The 20,623-nt window shown below is 63.9% G+C and overlaps 1 protein-coding gene across 3 annotated transcripts; it reads left to right on the forward strand.

Annotated features, from left to right (window-relative positions):
• Window positions 1–5,101: 5,101 nt before the first annotated feature.
• On the forward strand, window positions 5,102–20,388 carry TRIM54 (tripartite motif containing 54). 3 transcript variants are annotated; one of them, XM_074946734.1, is made up of 11 exons: window positions 5,102–5,366; window positions 7,928–8,100; window positions 8,849–9,020; window positions 9,519–9,614; window positions 12,419–12,652; window positions 13,016–13,038; window positions 14,605–14,729; window positions 15,315–15,422; window positions 17,909–17,947; window positions 19,686–19,724; window positions 20,239–20,388. In XM_074946734.1, the coding sequence occupies exons 1-11, from the start codon at window positions 5,199–5,201 to the stop codon at window positions 20,247–20,249; spliced, it is 1,188 nt and encodes a 395-aa protein (XP_074802835.1). In that variant the 5' UTR covers window positions 5,102–5,198; the 3' UTR covers window positions 20,250–20,388. The 3 variants fall into 3 exon arrangements, with proteins under 3 accessions (XP_074802835.1, XP_074802836.1, XP_074802837.1); XM_074946735.1 differs by lacking the exon at window positions 17,909–17,947 and having other exon boundaries at window positions 5,110–5,366; window positions 20,239–20,387; XM_074946736.1 differs by lacking the exon at window positions 17,909–17,947 and having other exon boundaries at window positions 5,110–5,366; window positions 19,689–19,724; window positions 20,239–20,387.
• Window positions 20,389–20,623: the final 235 nt, after the last annotated feature.

Here is a 20,623-nt window from a genome sequence, read left to right on the forward strand (position 1 = left end):
TCCTTGACTGTGCCAGGACTTCCAGTTCTCCCTGCTTCTTTCCCAGGCTTCTTGCATTTGTATATAGGCACTTGAGATAACCCGCTGATCGCCCCTCTTTCTCAGTATGAGGCAGGAGCCCTGCCCTCTCGCGCGCTCCTGCTCGTGTTTCCTTCCGGTATCCAACTTACCTCAGGGCTTTGGTCTCCTTCCCTCGGTGATCCTAGTTTAAAGCCCTCCTCACTAGGTTAGCCAGCCTGCTTGCGAAGATGCTCTTCCCTCTCTTTGTTAGGTGGAGCCCGTCTCTGCCTAGCACTCCTCCTTCTTGGAACACCATCCCATGGTCAAAGAATCCAAAGCCTTCTCTCCGACACCACCTGCGTAGCCATTCATTGACTTCCACGATTCGACGGTCCCTACCCAGGCCTTTTCCTTCCACGGGGAGGATGGACGAGAAGACCACTTGCGCCTCAAACTCCTTTATCCTTCTTCCCAGAGCCACGTAGTCTGCAGTGATCTGCTCAAGGTCGTTCTTGGCAGTGTCATTGGTGCCCACGTGGAGAAGCAGGAAAGGGTAGCGATCCGAGGGCTTGATGAGACTCGGCAGTCTCTCCGTCTGTGACGAAGTGGGACTGTTCTTAATGTTTCCTCTGAATAATGTGGGGGTGCCTCAGTTTCCCCTATGCAGTTCTAAAGTATCTAGGTGGTGGGGTAAGGGTGTATGATCATTGCAGAGTCCGAGAGGGCAGCTGTGTGCAGGGGTCTGGACACAGAGAATGGCCGACACTCTGTTTCCTGGCCACTGATGGCCTGGGCCCTTCCCCCCTGCAAGGTGAGAGCTAAAGGGTTGGAGAACAAAGGAATCCGGTGACCTCCTGGCCCGGGAAAAGGACAAAGCCCAGAGGAGGAGGGGCTGGAGAGAGTTTCAGTTTGGGGCTGGCTGGGACATGGAGTGAAGAGCAGACCTGGTTGTCTGACTTACTGCCCCCCAAAATGGACCCAGCTGAGGGGTTCTGTTCTCTGCACCTACAAGCTCTGTGTTAGACCATGTTCCTGTCGTCTAATAAACCTTCTGTGTTACTGGCTGGCTGAGAGTCCCGTCTGACTGCGGAGTTGGGGGGCAGGACCCTCTGGCTTCCCCAGGACCCGGCCTGGGCGGACTCACTGTGGGAAGCGCATGGAGGGGCAGAGGATGCTGAATGCTCCGAGGTCAGACCCAGGAAGGTGGAAGCCGGGTGAGCTGTGTGTCCTGCAGACAGGCTGCTCACAGAAAGGAGACTGCCCCAGAGTCCTGCCTGGCTTCATGGGGAGCAGTTCCAGAGCATCGCCCAGGGACTCCGTGACACCGTCACATTGCGAATCTTAGCTCCTGGCAAGCAGGAGACTTCTCGGTTTTCCCGGTTGGGGCGGCAGGTAGATGACTCAGTCCCCCGGAGGAGAGAGTCCCCAACCACCACCACCCGCCTCCTTCTCTTGGGAGCAGTGGTCGTGGAACCCCCAACCCTAGGACAGTGCATCTCATGCCTTCCCATCGGCGGAGTCTCCTTCTCTTCCCTTCCCTCAGATGTATCATCTCGTCCACTCCCCTTATTCGTACCTGTGGAGAGAAGATGAAAACGGTTGCTTACCTGTATCTGCGTTGCTGGTACATGGACGCTCCCCTTTCTTCTTCTGGAGGCCACATGCTGCCAAATTTCTTCACCGTCCTCCTGTCCCCGCTGCGCAGCCTGCTCTGAATCTTCAGAACATTGTGTCCGTAGAAGCATATCCTGACGTCTGTCCAGGAAATCTTCAGTTTCTCTTATGCAACGCAGGGTCGATACCTGTTGCTCCAGACCTTGAACCTTCTCTTCCAATATGGAGACCAGCTTGCACTTTGTTAACACGTCTGGCCCCTTTATTCCACCTCAATTAATACAGCAGGGACTGGCAGGCCATTCTCCCCTGTGGTGAGTCTGGGGGCAGGGGACAGATGCCCTGGCATGTCACTGCCCCCTTCGCGGCTGGGGGCAGGGAACAGGCACCCTGGCAGGCTGTTCTCCCTGGGGGGCGGGAGTCTGGGGGCAGGAGGCCGGCGCCCTGGCTCACCGGTCTGGCTGGCTGTTGGCCCTAGCGCATGGCTGGGACTGAGCTCTCTCACTTTCCTGCTGGGGTCCCCCGCTCAGCCTCCCTGGACCATGGCGCCCGGCTCTAGGGGTGCCCCCTACCCGGTGTGTCTCCTGCTGCTCCCAGGCTGAGAGCTCCATGGGTGGGGGCTGCTCTCAGTGAGTGGGGGCCACGCACAGTACACGGCAGCCAGCCCCCGACTGCAGCCTGCCCCACAGGCCAGCTGGGGCTGTGCCCTGGGCGCCCTCCTGGCACTCAGCATGGGGCAGGAGCATGACTGCAGGGCACAGGCTGGGCACGACAGGCCAGCTGGGGAGTAGGGGGCTAGACCAGGACAGCTCTGCTCAGCACTGGGGGTGTGGGCGACACAGCAGCTCCAGGGTGCCTGGGTGGGAGCCGGAGGGTTCTCTGTGTGGAGCACACACTGTACCCGCTGCAGGACACAGGCTCTGCCTGGCAGTCTAAATATAGCCTGGTATCAGGGTGAGCTTCCTGCTAGGGAGCGGGGCCAGCTGGGGGCGGAGGGGCTGCCGGGGGCAGGCTGTGGGAATGTTTGTACTAGTTTAATGAACAAGTTGCATGACTCAGTTTCCCCATTCTCTGTGTTTTGCTGACCCGGCGTGAAGGGATTCCTTTCTCCCCCGGACGGGGCTGAGGTCGGGCTGGAATCAGCCCAGCAGCGTGAGAGGCTCTGCCCTCACACTGGAGGAGCTAATGCCCCCGGGTGGGCGGGCATGCTGCGCTGGCAGTCGAGGCAGGGGAAGGGGTGGAACAGCTGGGCTGCAACTGGGGGAAAGCCACCAGCGGGCTCCAGGCCTGTCCATAGCTGGGCTCCTGACAGGCGCCCAGAGACCCGCAGGGCTGGGAGAGAAGGGGACGCGGGGGCCAAGGACGAGGGGGCAGTTGCTTGTGCCAACATGGGCTCTGACTGGAGCATCCTGCCAGGCTGCCAGACGGGCTCCAGCTGCTGGCTAATAAAGAGGAGAGGCTGCCCCATCTCCGGTCACCCTGACTGGGTGCGTTCCGCCCTGAGGGGGCCGCCTTCGGGCCAGGGTCTGGACGCACTTGGGCCCTGGAGAGAACTGGGGGTGCTGGGGCCTAGAGCTCCACGTGGGAGTCCTGGGGCCATGGGGCCTGCCCTCGGGAAGAGCTAAGGGCACAGCGGGGTGTCCCTAAGGGCAGGGAGCTGGGGCTGCCGGGGGCCCATCCTGGAGACATTTCAAACAGGAACAGACACGTGTAGCTCATTTCCTGGCTTGTTGCTAGTGTCCCCTCGCCTTTGCCTCCCTGCGCCACTCCCCTGCCATCACCCAGCCCTCCTGCCTTCTCCCGGAAAACCCACCTGCCCCGTCTCCCAGCCCCGGCCCCCCGCTGCAGCCTGCACTGTCCATACCCATCATTTCCCATAAACCCCTTGTCACGGCGTCCCCGGGCGATGGTCTGGAGCTGCTCCCCATGAAGCCAGGCAGGACTCTGGGGCAGTCGCCTTCCTGTGAGCAGCCTGTCTGCAGGACCCACAGCTCACCCAGCTTCCACCTTCCTGGGTCTGACCTCGGAGCATTCAGCCTCCTCTGCCCCTCCGTGCGCTTCCCACAGCGAGTCCGCTCAGGCAGGGTCCTGGGGAAGCCAGAGGGTCCTGCCCCCCAACTCCACAGTCAGACGGACTCTCAGCCAGCCAGTAAAACAGAAGGTTTATTAGACGACAGGAACATGGTCTAACACAGAGCTTGTAGGTGCAGAGAACGGGACCCCTCAGCTGGGTCCATTTTGGGGGGCAGTGAGCCAGACAACCCCGTCTGCCCTTCACTCCACGTCCCCAGCCAGCCCCAAACTGAAAACTCCCTCCAGCCCCTCCTCCTCTGGGCTTTGTCCCTTTCCCGGGCCAGGAGGGCACCTGATTCCTTTGTTCTCCAGCCCTTTAGCTCTCACCTTGCAGGGGGGAAGGGCCAGGCCATCAGTTGCCAGGAAACAGGGTGTCGGCCATTCTCTGTGTCCAGACCCCTGCACACACCTGCCCTCTAGGGCCCTGCAACGACCATACACCCTTATCCCACCCCCTAGATACTTAAGAACTGCCTAGGGGAAACTGAGGCACCCCCACACTATTCAGAGGAAACATTAAGAACAGTCCCGCTTCGTCACACCCCTGCTCCCACACTGACCTCGTGTGCATGCTGCCCCTGCCCCAAGGTACCTGCCACTCTGACACCCCCCCTCAGGCCTCCAACTGTCCCCTTCCTTGGGGTGGGATCCTGCAACCCCCTCTCCCTCCCTCCAGACGGCTAGTGCTTGGGTGACGCAGGCGAGCTGTGCGGCCCTGTCGCCGGGACAGTCACGCGGCTGTCAGCGTGAACCCGGGGGGCTGCAGGTGCACCCACCCGGCGGGCCTGGAGTCACCAGCACGCACTGGGGGCAGGTGCACAGGCCCCGGCTCGGCTTGGCCTGGCCACCCTCTGCCGGCTCTCCCCGCGGGGTCTCGCGGCCTGGCCTGCGAGCAAATCTGGGCAGGGTCCGGGGCTGCGGGGGCCGCTCCCCTTCCGGTCTCTGCCCCTTCCCCCTCCCCCCCCCGGGCCTCCTGCGGGCCTCCCCGGGACAGCACCGCAGGGCCACTGGCTGCGATGGGGAGGAGCACAGGGGCCTGCCAGGACCCAGCGTCACCAGCCGGGCCCGGTGGGAGCCGGGGCCTCCAGCCACTGCCCGAGCGTCTCCCGCGTCCAGCCAGGCCCGGGAGCCAGCGGCTGGGTCTCGGAGCGCGCCTGGCCCTCCGGCTGCCCCCGGGCTCCGCGCTGGAGCCAGGGCCCGCCGAGGCAGCTGCGTGACTCGGTGTCACCCGACGCCGCTGACAGCTGCAGATAAAATTGGCTCTGGGATTCCACGGGGCCCACGTGGCCCGGCCCAGAGGGCTGCTAAAATTAGCGCCCGTGCTCACGGCTGGGCTGGGGCCGCGGCCGGGGCGGGCAGCGAGTGCAGACGGGCAGGGCAGCGGCTCTGGGGAGGGGGACGCAGGGAGCTAGGGGCACCGGCGGGCCAGGGCAGGCCGGGGCCAGGCAGCCAGCCCACGGGGAGGCGCGGGGCACAGGGCAGGGCTGCGGGGGCAGTGCTGGGCCGCGGGGATGAACTTTGCGGTGGGCTTCAAGCCCATGCTGGGGGACTCGCACAGCATGGACAGCCTGGAGAAGCAGCTGATCTGCCCCATCTGCCTGGAGATGTTCACCAAGCCCGTGGTCATCCTGCCCTGCCAGCACAACCTCTGCCGCAAGTGCGCCAACGACGTCTTCCAGGTGAGGGCGCAGCCGGGCAGGCTGGGCTGCGTGCGGGGCGGGGCGGGGAGAGAGGCTGTGGGGCTGGGAGGCGATGGGGGCTGCGTGGGGGGCTGGGAGCGGCACTGGGGGATGGGATGGGGGGGCTGCGTGGGGGGCTGGGAGCGGCACTGGGGGATGGGATGGGGGGGCTGCGTGGGGGGCTGGGAGCGGCACTGGGGGATGGGATGGGGGGACTATGTGGGGGCTGGGAGCAGCACTGGGAGATGGGAGGCAATGGGGGATGGGATGGGATGGGGGCTTCATGTGTGGGGCTGGGAGCGGCAGTGGGGGAGGCGATGGGGGTTGCGTGGGGGGCTGGGAGCGGCACTGGGGGATGGGATGGGGGGCCTGCGTGGGGCACTGGGAGCAGCACTGGAGGATGGGATGGGGGGGCTGCGTGCGGGGCTGCGAGCGACACTGGGGGATGGGATGGGGGGGCTGCGTGGGGGACTGGGAGCGGCACTGGGGGATGGGATGGGGGCTTCATGTGGGGCTGGGAGCGGCACTGGGGGATGGGAAGGGGGGCTGCATGGCGAGCCAGGCTGTGCTAAGAAACTTGTCCCTGGGATTTTGCTCCCCACTGTGATTACTGCCCCCCACCTCCCAACACTCTCATCCACCTGCAGAGCCTGGCCAGAGTCGGTGTCACACGTCCGGCCCTGCAGTGGCCGCCAGCCTTGTCTCCCCTCCACGCAACTCCCCACCCCACGGCTGGTCGGGGGGCTCTGTGGTTTTCCGCAGCTCCTGGCACTGCCTGTGGCCTCCTCCCAAGCCTGCACGTCCCATCTCCATCTCCAATAGCAGCTGGCCTCCGCCCTGGGCTCCTGCCGAGCGCCCGGCCTGGGGCCCCCAGGGCACCCTGGGGACCCCGCCTCTGCAGCCCCCTCCGGAGATGTAGAATCATGGAATCATGGAATGTCAGGGCTGGAAGGGACCTCGGGAGGTCATCTAGTCCAACCCCCTGCTCACAGCAGGACCAACCCCAACTAAATCATCCCAGCCAGGGCTTTGTCAAGCCTGACCTTAAAAATATCTAAGGATGGAGATTCCACCACCTCCCTAGGTAACGCATTCCAGTGCTTCACCACCCTCCTCGTGAAAAAGTTTTTCCTAATATCCAACCTAAACCTCCCCCACTGCAACTTGAGACCATTGCTCCTTGTTCTGTCATCTGCTACCACTGAGAACGGTCTAGATCCATCCTCTCTGGAACCACCTCTCAGGTAGTTGAAAGCAGCTATCAAATCCCCCCTCATACTTCTCTTCCGTAGACTAAACATCCCCAGTTCCCTCAGCCTCTCCTCATAAGTCCTGTGTTCCAGTCCCCTCATCATTTTTGTTGCCCTCCGCTGGACTCTTTCCAATTTATCCACGTCCTTCTTGTAGTGTGGGACCCAAAACTGGACACAGTACTCCAGATGAGGCCTCACCAATGCCGAATAGAGGGGAACGATCACGTCCCTCGATCTGCTGGCAATGGCCCTGGCAGGGCTCTGGGTGGGGCTGGCAGGGTTGTGGGCAGGGCTGGTGTGGGGCTGTGGGTAGGGCTATGGGTGGGGCTGGTGGGGCCCTGGCAGGGCTCTGGGTGGGGCTGGTGTGGCTCTGGTGGGGCTGTGGGTGGGGCTGGTGTGGGGCTGTGGGCGGTGCTGTGGGTGGGGCTGGTGGGGCCCTGGTGGGGGTCTGGGTGGGGATGGCAGGGTTGTAGGTGGGGTGGGGCTGTGGGCAGGGCTGGAAGGGCTGTGGGCGGGGCTGGTATGGGGCTGTGGGCGGGGCTGGTGGGGCCCTGGTGGGGCTGGTGTGGCCCTGGCAGCGTTGTGGGAGGGGCTGCTCCTCTTGGTGGGGCTGGTGGGGCCCTGGCAGGGCAGTGGGTGGGGCTGTGGGTGGGGCTGGTGTGGCTCTGGTGTGGCTGTGGGCGGGGCTGGAAGGGCTGTGGGCGGGGCTGGTGGGGCCCTGGTGGGGCTGGTGGGGCCCTGGTGGGGCTCTGGGTGGGGCTGGCAGGGTTGTGGGCGGGGCTGGAAGGGCTGTGGGCGGGGCTGGGGTGGCGCTGTGGGCGGGGCTGGTGGGGCCCTGGTGGGGCTGGTGTGGCCCTGGCAGGATTGTGGGCGGGGCTGCTGTGGGTGGGGCTGGTGGGGCTCTGGGTGGGGCTGGAAGGGCTGTGGGCGGGGCTGGGGTGGCGCTGTGGGCGGGGCTGGTGGGGCCCTGGTGGGGCTGGGGTGGCCCTGGCAGGATTGTGGGCGGGGCTGCTGTGGGTGGGGCTGGTGGGGCTCTGGGTGGGGCTGGCTGGGCTATTGAAGGGGCTCGCTCCCCTGAGCCGGGCAGCGCTGGCCCCTTGGCTGCCCTCCGTCGCGGCCCAGCCCTGGCTGGCCTGAGTCTGTGACTCTGCCCTGCCCTTCCCCTGGGTGCTGCTGACTTTGTGCCAGGCGCCCGGGGCCGGAGCCCGCAGGGGCAACCCCAGGCTGGGTGCCCAGGTCTGGGCGGGCGTATTGGGGTCTCCCCCATGGCCTCCTGGCCCCCCCCGACTCGTGCCCATTCCCTGCCAGGCTTCCAACCCGCTGTGGCAGTCGCGGGGCTCGAGCTCGGTGTCGTCGGGGGGGCGGTTCCGGTGCCCCTCCTGCCGCCACGAGGTCGTCCTAGACCGGCACGGCGTCTACGGGCTGCAGCGCAACCTGCTCGTGGAGAACATCATCGACATCTACAAGCAGGAGTCCACCAGGTGCGGGCAGAGGCCCAGCGAGGGCCTGGGTCTGCTGGGCCCGGGGGGGCCAAGGGCTTGGGGGAGTGGAAGATCTGTGCAGGGGGTCTTGAGGGGTCAGGGAGGGGGCTGAGCGGGGTTTTCCTGAGGGCAGGGGGCGATTCCGGGCTGTGCAGGGCGGTTGTGGGGCACACGGAGGAGGGTGGGGGCCCTGAGGGCCGGCGGGGGGGCTGAGCGGGGTTTTCCTGAGGGCGGGGGGCGTTTCCGGGCTGTACGGGGCGGTTGTGGGGCACACGGAGGAGGGTGGGGGCCCTGAGGGCCGGAGAGGGGGGCTGAGCGGGGTTTTCCTGAGGGCGGGGGGCGATTCTGGGCCGTGCGGGGCGGCTGTGGGGCACACGGAGGAGGCTGGGGGCCCTGAGGGCCGGTGGGGGGGCTGAGTGGGGTTTTCCTGAGGGTGGCGGGCGATTCCGGGCCGTGCGGGGCGGCTGTGGGGCACATGGAGGGGGGGGGCCCTGAGGGCCGGAGGGGGGGCTGAACGGGGTTTTCCTGAGGGCGGGGGGCGATTCTGGGCCGTGCGGGGCGGCTGTGGGGCACATGGAGGAGGCTGGGGGCCCTGGGGGCCGGAGGGGGGGCTGAGCGGGGTTTTCCTGAGGGCAGGGGGCGATTCCGGGCCGTGTGGGGCGGCTGTGGGGCACACGGAGGAGGGCGGGGGCCCTGGGGGCCGGCAGGGGGGCGCGGGGAGCGGGGCCCATCTCTGCCCGTCCCCCAGGCCCCTGCACGCCAAGGCAGAGCAGCAGCTGATGTGTGATGAGCACGAGGACGAGAAGATCAACATCTATTGCCTGACCTGCGAGGCGCCCACCTGCTCCCTGTGCAAGGTGTTCGGGGCCCACAAGGACTGCGAGGTGGCCCCGCTGCCCAGCGTCTACAAGCACCAGAAGGTACCTGGGGCTGCGTGCCACGGCCTGGGGGGCCAGGGACCGGGGCAGGGGGAGCGTGGCTTGGGGAGGGGGCGTGGCGGGGGCCCCGTGCCGCGTTCTCCTCTGCTGCAGTTGGTGCCCATGTGGCCGTGGGGGCCCTTGGGCTGTCCTGATCCCGCCCAGGGGCCGGCCTGGCCCAGCCTGGCTGGAGCAACAGGAGTGGGGCAGCCTCACCCCCAGGTCTTTGCAATTCAGCGGCTGCCCCCCCTTCTGGGCCAGGGGCAGGTCTCTCCTCCCCAGGGGGCGCTGAGAGGCCAGAGCTGCCCCAGGTGCAGGCTCTGTGGGGCTCCTGGCAGAGGCCTGGGGAGTGGGGGGGCTGGCAGGGAGCCTGCAGGACCCAGTCTGCGCTTGCTGAGCTCCCCGTGCATTCATTGCTGTGGGGGCTGCTGGCCAGGCCCCCTCCAGCAGCGTAGGGGGGGGCTGCCGCCCAGCACTGACCTCCCTACCCCCCTGTGGCAGAGCGAGCTGAGCGACGGGGTCGCCATGCTGGTGGCTGGGAACGACCGCATCCAGGCCATCGTGACCCAGATGGAGGAGATCTGCAAGGCCATCGAGGTATGGGGTCCCTGGGCGGCCCCCGCATGGGGTGAGAGCAGGCAGAGGCCGTGGGCAGGGGGTACTCTCCTCCTGCGGGGATTGGGAGTGGGCTCTCACCAGGAGCTGCCCACGGCTCTTCAGGGTCTTCATCAGGGACCTGGCAGCAAAGATAAAAATCCCTGCTGGTCAAATCTGCCAGGGACAGTGGAGAGGTAAATAGCCCTGGGGCAGCAAGGCCCGCATGGCTTGCGGAGCGGGGCCCCATACCTTGTAACCTAGCCAAATGCCAGGCCCTCCCACCTACGGTCACAGCCTAGGTGCCATGGGGCTGGGGGCCGAGCCGGGAAGGCAGGGAAGCGCTCCTGGGAGAAACCAGCTGGCCCAGCATAGCCCTGTGTGACGCTGTAGCTAAGAGGGTACAAGGTGGACTAGCAGATGGTGTTCACTCTCCAGACAGGGACAGTGAGCTGGGATCTGGGGCCTGCTCTGCCAACGGGAGGTTAATGGACTGGAAAGGGTTCAGGGAACAGGACAGAGGGCTAGAAAATCCGCCAGCTGCGGAGAGCCTGAAGGAGATGGGTCTGATTCTCTCGCCAAAGAGACGCCTGAAAGGTGACTTGCTCAGGGTCTGCTCGCACCTGTGTGGGAAGAGGTCTGTGAAAGCAGACTTCTCTTCCATCTGCCAGACAGTCTAACACGAGCCGCCGGCTGGGAGCAGGCACTACACGAATTCAGCCTAGGAACAAGGTGCAGATGTCTAATAGGGAGGGTGGGACAAAGAGGGAATTTTCTGTAATATTTTTATGATGCTGGTGTGTGCCTCAGTTTCCCCTTTGTGTAGCAGTGTTACCCAGTGGTGGGAAAGGGACCGTTTGCTCTCAGGACAGGCTAAGGAACGGAGGTGGGAATGGCGCCCAGCAGTAGCCTGGGCAGACTCTCTGGGGGAAGCCAGAGGGTCCTGCACCCCAACTCCGCAGCCAGACGTGACTCTCAGCCAGCCAGTAAAACGGAAAGTTTATTAGATGACAGGAACATGGTCTAACACAGAGCTTGTAGGTGCAGAGAACAGGACCCCTCAGCTGGGTCCATTTTGGGCGGCAGTGAGCCAGACAACCCCGTCTGCACTTCACTCCATGTCCCAGCCAGCCCCAAACTGAAAACTCCCTCCAGCCCCTCCTCCTCTGGGCTTTGTCCCTTTCCCGGGCCAGGAGGTCACCTGATTCCTTTGTTCTCCAACCCTTTAGCTCTCACCTTGCAGGGGGGAAGGGCCCAGGCCATCAGTGGCCAGGAAACAGGGTGTCGGCCATTCTCTGTGTCCAGACCCCTGCAGACACCTGCCCTCTAGGGCTCTGCAATGATCATACACCCTTACCCCACTCCCTAGATACTTAAGAACTGCCTAGGGGAAACTGAGGCACCCCCACACTATTCAGAGGAAACATTAAGAACAGTCCCACTTCATCACAAAGAGACACTGCCCAACCACAAGCCATTTCAGCTCTTTTGAGCATTTAACTTAATGAAAGGCTCCTAACAAAGCCCATTTCACTCTAGCTTTAAGCAATAGGGAGGAACAGATTAACCCTGACCAGGGCCCCTTAGAAAAAGGCCACAACACCTGTCTCCACCCCTCTTATCTTCCTGGCATTCGAGCCCCTGGCTTAACGAGGTGCTTTCAGCTGAGGGTGACCCCTCAATCGGGACAGGTTAAGCACAGCTCTGCTCCTCTTTATTCATACAATAAAGACAACAGCATGTCACTCCCCCTGCATTCAGTAGTAACATGATTTGTACCCAACGCCGGACAAAGCTGATCACTTTGAGCAGCACAGCTCTGTCTGCTGGATACCGAGGCAGAGTAGGTGTGTTCTTGTAAATACGGTTTGCCCCTGAAGTCTCTCCCACTCTCTGCTGGCTGTCGGGAGAAATCATCCAGACCCTGCTTACAGCAGCAAAGTCCATCTTAGCGGGATCCAGGGCTTAGCGCCCTGGACTCTCCCCTCTGAGGCTCAAAGCATGAGACTGATTAGTTCCAGCTGCCTGGTCTCCTCACCCCCATTGCTCCTCCTCCGTCATTTGGCTCTTTCCCCAGCAAGCAGGTCACCTGGGCTACACCAACTCCTCCGCCTGCCTGCTGCAGAGGAGGGGGCCCGGCCATCAATTGCCAGGATACAGTGTCAGCTGTTTCTGGGCCCAGGCAGCCAGGATAGGCAGGGGTGGTGTCCCTAGCCTCTGTTTGCCAGGAGCTGGGAATGGGCGACAGGGGATGGATCACTTGATGATTCCCTGTTCTGTTCAGCCAGACCTGCCATTGACGGGCCTCTGCAATGATCACACACCTTTATCCCTCCACCTAGATACTCGAGTAACACACAGGGGAAACTGAGGCACACACAGTATTTGGAGAAAACATTAAGAACATTCCCACTTTGTCACAGGCCAGGCATCTGTACTGGACCCGCTGGGGCCCCACCAGCATGGTGGGGCTTGATGCAGGAATCGCTGGGGCGGGTCTCAGGCCAGAGCGGCACAGGGGTCAGGGGGGTGATCTCCTGACTCTGGAGAACAGAAGGGAACGGCCACAGCGCGTCCGTGACCTGATGGCTAATCCAGCCCGCAAGTCCTGGCTCCTGGCCCAGCGCTAGACCCCTTCCTTTCCCAGAGCTGGGGAGAGAACCCCGGAGCCCTGGCTCCCAGCGCCCTGCCCTGACCCCTGGCCCCTTTGCTCCTCCTGGAGGTCAGGGGACCGGGCGGGGGCTGTGGGGCTGGAGGAGGGGTGGCCCCGAGCCCCTGCAGTGACGTGGGGGCGGCTCCCCCCGCAGGAGAACAGTCGGCGGCAGAAGCAGCATCTCTGCCAGCGCTTCGACTCCCTGTGCAGCTCCCTGGAGGAGCGTAAGAAGGAGCTGGTGCAGCGCATCAGCCGGGAGCAGGAGGAGCGGGTGAGCCACGTGCGCTCCCTCATCCGCCAGTACGGGGAGCACCTGGAGATCGCCTCCAAGCTGGTGGAGTCGGCTATCCAGGCCATGGAGGAGCCCCAGATGGCCGCGTACCTGCAGGTCTGTGTGGGGAGGGGGCGTCTGGGCAGGGGAGGGGCTTCTCCACACTGGTACCTGGCCACGCCGTGGGCACCATCCTCCCGGAATAAGGGCCTGGGCAAAGGGCTCGGGGGCAGGGGCCTGCTAGGCCCCCAGCCAGGCGGTCCTGCTTGGCTGAGTGGTAAAGCCCGAGGGCGGCCCATGCTGCAGGCTGCTTGGAAAGGAAACGTGGTCTTGAGCCTGCCCCCAGCCAGAGCTGGGGCCAAGGCCAGCGCCAGCCTGCAGGCTGGTCGAACAGGGCCCCGGGCTCAGGGGCTGGTGGGGGCTGGGCTCCAGGAGCAGGTGCTGATGCTAACCAAGCTCTCTGCCTCTCCCTCCCTGCAGCAATCCAAGGAGCTGCTTAAAAAGTAAGTCTGGGGGGGAGACAACAGGAGAGAGAAACCTCTGGTTGGAGCCCATCTCCGTAGGGGTCAGGGGTCCTTGGGGCAGAGTCATGGATCCACGGGGCTGGTGCTAAGCCCCCAGCCTGGGAACAGTCTCTGGGAGGGGCCTGCAGTGACCCAGACCCCCCGGGGTCTTGCTCTTCCCCCAGGGTGAGCCACGTGGTCTCACCGCCTCCTGAGACTGGGCCCCTGGGGCTGCAGCCCCCTGCCCCACCCCGGGAGCCCTGGGCAGCGAGTCTGGGACAGATCCTGGGGGAGACGTGTCCTCTCCTCAGGGATCAGTGCCCCTCACCCAGCGTCTGCAGGGCCACTCGCCCAGCGCTGGGAAACCAGGCGGGTTTATTGGTCACCTGGCACATGGCCCAGGCAGCCCCTCGGGTGGCCCAGAGAACTGACGGTTACAGCCCAGCCCAGCCGCAGTGACCCCCATGGTTCGCGCTCTGTCTGTCTCTCCATCCAACCTCCTTGGTCAGACTCCAGGTGAGAGCCTGACTCCTTCCAGCCCCCAGCTCTTATCCCCCACCTCACACCTCTCAGCCCTTCATTCCCCAGCTGGGGGGATGCTTCTCGGCTCCTGCCAAGAGGTGGGGCCAGGTGTCCATTCCCAGCAATTAGATTTGCCATTGTTGCCATGGATTCTCCATTGATATGGGGTTGGCTTCAGCCAGTCCTTTCCCAGTGACCCACAGAGTCCCAGACACCTGGGTGCCATTCCCATCCGTGCCTGAGCCTGCCTGGAGGTGCCCAGCCTCCCCCACACTGGGTAACAATGCAGCATAGAGGGGAAACTGAGGCACACATAGGCTTCATAAAAATATTACAAAATATCCCCACGTCCTCACAGGCAGGTTGTCCCACAGCAGTTGCCATGGGGCTCTCACACCTGCCCCCAGCAGCCTGCGCTGCCGTTGGGGATGGGACTCTGGGCTGGACGGACCTTGGCTGGGATCCCATGAGGCGATGCCTGTATCTGTGGGATGGTGTGAGCACAAAAATCCTGCCCCACAGCCCCCTGCCAGCCCTGCCCTGGGCTCCCCACACACAGCTCGGCCAGTGCCCCCAATCCCGCCCCACAGCCCCCTGCTGCCCCAGCCTGAGCTCCCCTCCCCCAGCTCTGCCGGTGCCCCGAATCCCTCCCCACAGCCCCCTGCTACCCCAGCCCTGGGCTCCCCTCCCCCAGCTCTGCCAGTGCCCCCAATCCTGCCCCACAGCCCCCGGCTACCCCAGCCCTGGGCTCCCCTCCCCCAGCTCTGCCAGTGCCCCAATCCCACCCCACAGCCCCCTGTTACCCCAGCCCTGGGCTCCCCTCCCCCAGCTCTGCCAGAGCCCCCAATCCTGACCCGCAGCCCCCTGCTACCCAGCCCTGGGCTCCCCACACACAGCTCGGCCAGTGCCCCCAGTCCCAGAGTGGGGCGGTTGGTCGGGCTGTGCGGGGGTGTCGTGGAGTCACAGGCCCGGTGCTCTGCAATGGCTCTGAATGAAGTCAGGCCAGATTTGTGAGGCTGAGATGCCCCTGGCTCTGCCTGGCAGGATCACAGACATGTCGAAGGTGTCGATGAGCAGCCGCCCGGAGCCCGGCTACGAGAAGATGGACCACTTCTTTGTCAATGTGGACTACCTGGCCGAGATGCTGAGAACCATCGAATTCCAGACAGGTGACCCAGGGGCGCCGCAGGGCGAGGGGGGCCTGGCACCGGCAGGTCGCCTTGGGGCCATGGTGTGAGCCCCTGTCCTGGGTGCTGTGCGGGGTGGGCAGAGCTGCTCCTCAGCCCACAGGTCCGTCTGACATGTCTGACATGCAACGAGGTGGGGGCAGGGCTGGCGTTAGCTATAGCAGGGGCCCCCCGGGGAGGGGTGTGGGGCCCAGGGTGTATGGGCTGTCCAAGGGGGTGTGGCTGGCTTGCAGGTGGGGGGCTGGGGTACAGGAGGGGGTGGCAGAGCACTGATCTCAGCCTCCTGGGGCGGCTGCCAGCACGGTCCCTTCCCAGCAGTGGATCCTGGCTTCTGCCCCTCTCCATGCGCAGCTGGCTGTGTGCTGGGGGCAGATGCCTGGCAGGGACCCCAGGACTGGCTGAGCTGGGTGCAGGTGGCATGGCCAGAGCCTCCCTTCCGGCTGCTCCATGCCTCTGCCCCGCTGGGCTCTCTGGGGAGGCCTGGCCAGGGACCCTCAGTGGGGAGGGTGGGGCAGGCTTGGCCCCCCCGGTGCGGTTGCTGACTCTGGGATTCCCTCGCTCTCCCAGACTCGCTGGGTGAGGACGACTCGGACGGGTTTGCAGGCGGGGATGGAGGAGATGCTGGAGCCGACGAGGACAGGCCAGAGGGGCCAGAGGCGCTAGAGGGGGCCGAAGGTGAGTGACTGGGGTGAGGGACAGTCCCCCCGGGCCACACGCGGGTAACAGCCTCCTCCTGCTGTTCAGAGACCCCCAGAGCGCCGGCTAGCAAGGCCCATGACCATGTGATCTGCCCCCCGTCCGACCCGGGCCCAAGACTTGCCCCAGAGCAGAGCCGGCTGCACTGATTGTCCAATGGCTAATTACCTCCCCGTTAAACACCGACCCCCATCGCCAGTGGGAATCTGTCCCGCTTCGCCCTTCCTCCACCTGCCCGCAGAGCACCTGGTCAACGTTTGTTCCCATGGAGGTACTGGCAGAGCAGGGCTTCTCCACCCGGAGTCGGGACCCACAGTCGGCCCCAGGCTGTGCCGAAGGGTCACGTGGCAGCTCCTGTCCCACGGGGCTGGCTGTGCTCCCATCCCTGCTCCGGGCACTGCAACCTCTTGGTCCCTGCCAGGGGCTACGGAGTCTTCCTAAAGGTGGGGGGGCCACGAGGCCCCCTCCGTGGCCCCGCCCCTGCCCCTCCTCTTCCCCCGAGGCCCCCCCCAGCCAAGCCAGAAGCTGGAGCTGGGCCAGGGAGGCTGGGCCCCTTCACCTGCCCAGGGTGGGGGAGCCAAGAGCAGCCTCTAGCCTGTATCCCCGACCCCCGGGCCCCCTGCCCAGGGCAGGTGGATGGTCCGCGGCTCCCCACAGCTGCTTGCGTGGCTCTTACCCTGACCTGGCTCCGGCTTCCAGCCTGGCCGGGGGGCGGGTCCTCTGGGGCCCAAGAGCCGCAGCCGGACCATGGGGCGGGGAGATGGGCCAGGGGCTGCTCTCGGCCCCCCTCCCTGCCCCGGGCAGGCAGCTGGTCCGTGGCTCTCCACAGCTGCCTGGGCTTCACGGGCTGCTTTTCCCCGGCCCGGGCTCCAGCTTCCAGCTTGGGGGCAGGCCTCGCGGGGGCGGGGGCGAAAAGTGGACAGGCCAGGCTCGTTCACTTCCCGTTCCGGCACCTCGGGTCCCTGCCCCACTCAGGTTTGGCCCAGATGTCATGATGACGGCAGTCAGGGTAGGCCGGGTTCCAGTGGCTGGCGCTGCCACCCCCGTGATCCAGGGCACAGCTCCACTCCCGCCAGTTTGGGCGGGGCCAAACCTGAGCGGCACTGCCACCCCGAGGTGCAAGGCCCAGGGCAGAGAGCCAAGCCCAACCCCCGCACAGCACAGGAGCTGGGCAGGACCCAACCCCGCTGAAGGGGCAGGACCTGTTCAAAACCACCCCAGGGCCCCCACCCCCAGACTAGTTACTGGGTCGCGACATTCACAGGTGGGCCCTGAGCCCACAAAGGTGGAGAAGCAGCCACTGCTCTAGGCTGGGATCACATCACCCCTTAGACCCTCCCTTTGTCTCATTTGAGCTCCTGGCGTGTCACTGAGGCAGGTTTCAAACCCTTCGATCATTCCCACGGCTCTTCCCTGACCCCTCTCCAGTTCCTGATCTCACCCCCGGGCTCTTAGTGCTGGGGCCGGTGGGCCGATCTCGGCAGGGGCATGTCTGTCTGTGACGGGGCTGCCCGTGGGAGCCAGCTGAGGTCACTCTGTCAGGGTGAACTGCAAACAGACCAGGGCGGACAAACCCCAAACGCTGGTGGATATTCCACTCCTTCGATTTACCCAGCCAGCCCGAACCAGCTTCTCCAGCACCTCCCTGGGTACTCAGACGTCCAAACAACGCAGTGCCCTGAAAGTGCCCAGCCGGAGGCCTCCATCCAGACACACACATCAAACATAGGATGCTAAATTCTGAAAATCTTATTTCATCACAGAAAAAAAAAGGTTCTCCTGACCCCAAAGGACCAAGCCCCAGACCCAGGTCAATATAAAACTTAGATCTTACCCCAAATACACGCTTACAGTCAAGTCTTATTAACCAAACTAAAATTTATTAAAAAAAAGAAGAGAGAGAGCGTGCTGGTTAAAAGATCAATATACAGACAGACTTGGGTTCAGTTCTTGAGATTCAGATACAGCAGAGCTGAGCTTGTAGTTGCCAAAAGTCCTTTTAGAAATAGTCCACGGGTTACAGTCCAATGTCCATGTTCAGGGTGACTCCTGTCAGTGACTGGGGATCTCAATCCTTATGGCTCAGGGTTTCCCCTTCTTGAAACCCAAAGCAGATCGGAGATGAAGGATCGTGTCCCAGGGTTTTATACATCCCCTGCAGCCTTTTGGCCTGAGAAAACAATCGGCTTCACTTTCCTTCTCCTAAATGTCCTAGCAATTAGCCCAGAGTAATTTATCCATTAACAGTTCAGATACCGGTTACCACAACCTTCAAAGAGCCATATAGACAATAATACTATGTCACTCCAGTGTCTTCCTAAATGTTAATATTCCTCTTTTGATCTTTGAATCAAAGCCATGGTAATAGACAAGACTTGTTTGCTGACATCACAAGACCTGAGCACACAGCTCCCCTTCTCTCTCTCACAATGCCGGCTGCATTTCACAGCTCTGTTCATTTACAGATCCTCCTAACCAGTCTTTACAGTCCGGCCCTGGGTCAGGTCAGTCTGGGAGTTCATTAACTCTTTCTGGCCCTGTGTCACCTTTCCATGAGATATTATATTACACTCACAATGTCACACTGTCATGGACCCCCAGGGCCAGCCCCAGCCTGGGAACAGTCTCAGGGAGGAGCCCTTCGGTGACCCAGACTCCCTGGGGTCTCGCTCTTCCCCCAGGGTGAGCCCTGCAGCCCCCTGCCCCACCCCGGGAGCTCCAGGTAGCAAGTTCAGACCTGGGGGAGACGTGTCCCATCTGGGGGAGCAGCACCCCCCCCCGCCAGCGTCTGCAGGGACACCCAGCCAGCGCGGGCAGACAGGCGGGTGTATCCGTGGCCTGGCACACAGAGAAGTGAAGGTTCCAGCAGAGTCCGTTCTGGGCAGCCAGCGCCCAGCCAGCCGCAGCGACCCCGGGGTTCAAGCTCTGTCTGGCTCCGGCTCACTCCTTGGTCCGAGCCCCCGCCAGTGCTTCCAGCAGCCAACGCTTATCCCCCCGCCCGCCTGTTGCTCTCCGCTGGGGAGTGGTGTTCAGCTGCCCTGTGGAGAGGTGGGACGTGATCTTCTCCCCCTTGGAGCTGCCACTGTTGCCGCTGGTAGGGGGCCTGGGCAGCTCTCCCCCTGCCCTGAGAGCACATAGCCCTTTTCCACTGTCATGGAGTCCCTGGGCGATGCTCGGGAACTGCTCCCCAGGAAGCCAGTCAGGACTTTGGGGAAGTTGCCTCTCTAGGAGCAGCCTGTCCCCAGGACACGCAGCTCACACAGCTTCCACCTTCCTGGCTCTGACCTCGGAGCATTCAGCCTCCTCTGCCCCTCCGTGCGCTTCCCACAGCCAGTCCGCTCAGGCGGGGCTCCTGGGGAAGCCAGAGGGTCCTGCCCCCCAACTCCGCAGTCAGATGGGACTCTCAGCCAGCCAGTAACACAGAAGGTTTATTAGACGACAGGAACATGGTCTAACACAGAGTTTGCAGGTGCAGAGAACGGGACCCCTCAGCTGGGTCCATTTTGGGGGGCAGTGAGCCAGACAACCATGTCTGCACTTCACTCCATGTCCGCAGCCAGCCCCAAACTGAAACTCTCCCCCTCCCTCCTCCTCTGGGCTTTGTCCCTTTCCCGGGCCAGGAGGTCACCTGATTCCTTTGTTCTCCAACCCTTTAGCTCTCACCTTGCAGGGGGGAAGGGCCCAGGCCATCAGTGGCCAGGAAACAGGGTGTCGGCCATTCTCTGTGTCCAGACCCCTGCACACACCTGCCCTCTAGGGCTCTGCAGTGATCATACACCCTTACCCCACCACCTAGATACTTAAGAACTGCCTAGGGGAAACTGAGGCACCCCCACACTGTTCAGAGGAACCATTAAGAACAGTCCCACTTCGTCACATCCACCCACTCAGTAACAATGCAGCACAGAGAGGAAACTGAGCACACACAGGGCTCATAAAATATTACAAGAAATGCCCCCTAGTCCCAGCCTGACAGCCCTGGGGCCCGCACGGGTCAGAGGCTGCGACTTGGGCCACAGGGAGGTGGGAGGGGCAGGCGCGGCCTACACTGGGGGTCTGGCTGGAGGCCATGCAGGCCTGAGCCCAGGGCCCCACGCGCCTTCACTCCCCCACTGCCGGGCCCCACTCTTGGCCCGCCACTGACTGGGTCTGGGTGCTGGGCAGAGGGGGAATATTCAGGGAGGGGCAGATGCAGGCAGCCTCCCTCTCCAGCTCACCCGCCCTCTCGCTCTCCCTCCCTAGCAGTGGGGCCCAGACAGAAGCCATCGAGCTCCCCGCATGGTAAGTGCCATTCCAGGCCAGGCCCCCACTGGGCTGAGGCGCAGCCGGGCCAGCCTGGGGGTGGGGGGCCCTACACTGGGGGCAGCTGACGTCCAGCTGGAGGTCCCAACGCACAGGGGAGAGTGTAGTTGGGGGCAGGAGCTGATAAGATGGCAAAGGCCATGGGGAAAGGGGGGCTACGGGGTGAGTGGGTGGAACTGCAAACTCCCCAGCAGGGAGATGGGTGCAGCCGGGGGTGTGTCTCCCAGGGGGCCAGAGGCCCAGCTGCTCGGATGCTTAGGAACCAGCCAGGGGAGAGCCCTGTAGCCCCGACTGTCAGGACAGGCCTGCCCCGGACCCTGCCCAGACCCTGCCCTGGCCTGGCTGGGATGGGAGCCTCCAGCCCCTGCCCCCCAGAACCCCTGCCATGTGCTCAGCCCAGCACCAGGCCTGCCCCTCTGGGATCTCAGCCAATGCCAGCCCAGGGGGCTCCAGCGCAGGGGGCAGGTGCTGATTCCCCCTCTCCCCACGCCAGGTCAGCACTGAGAGCCAGCAATGCAGGAGGAGCCCATGAGTGAGACCTCCAGGACATGGTGTCATCAGCAACTGATTCCCCCAGCCGAGACTCTGCATTCCTGGCCCCTTCTCCCCTCGCCGAGACCCTGCGTTCCTGGCCCCCTCTCCCCCGGCCCGAGACCCTGCGTTCCTGGCCCCCTCTCCCCTCGCCGAGACCCTGCGTTCCTGGCCCCCTCTCCCCCGGCCCGAGACCCTGCGTTCCTGGCCCCCTCTCCCCTCGCCGAGACCCTGCGTTCCTGGCCCCCTCTCCTCCGGCCCGAGACCCTGCGTTCCTGGCCCCCTCTCCTCCGGCCCGAGACCCTGCGTTCCTGGCCCCCTCTCCCCTCGCCGAGACCCTGCGTTCC

This window comes from Natator depressus, chromosome 3 (assembly GCF_965152275.1).
Source record: "Natator depressus isolate rNatDep1 chromosome 3, rNatDep2.hap1, whole genome shotgun sequence".
In the NCBI taxonomy this organism is placed as follows: domain Eukaryota; kingdom Metazoa; phylum Chordata; order Testudines; family Cheloniidae; genus Natator; species Natator depressus.

What these genes read in the sequence shown, in the direction of transcription:
- TRIM54 (XM_074946734.1), top strand. Translation starts at nt 5,199, where the DNA reads ATGAACTTTGCGGTGGGCTTCAAGCCCATGCTGGGGGACTCGCACAGC. An exon ending in AGATGGCCGCGTACCTGCAG is followed by an intron (nt 12,653 to 13,015) that starts GTCTGTGTGGGG and finishes CCCTCCCTGCAG; the next exon opens with CAATCCAAGGAGCTGCTTAA. An exon ending in TCCAAGGAGCTGCTTAAAAA is followed by an intron (nt 13,039 to 14,604) that starts GTAAGTCTGGGG and finishes TCTGCCTGGCAG; the next exon opens with GATCACAGACATGTCGAAGG.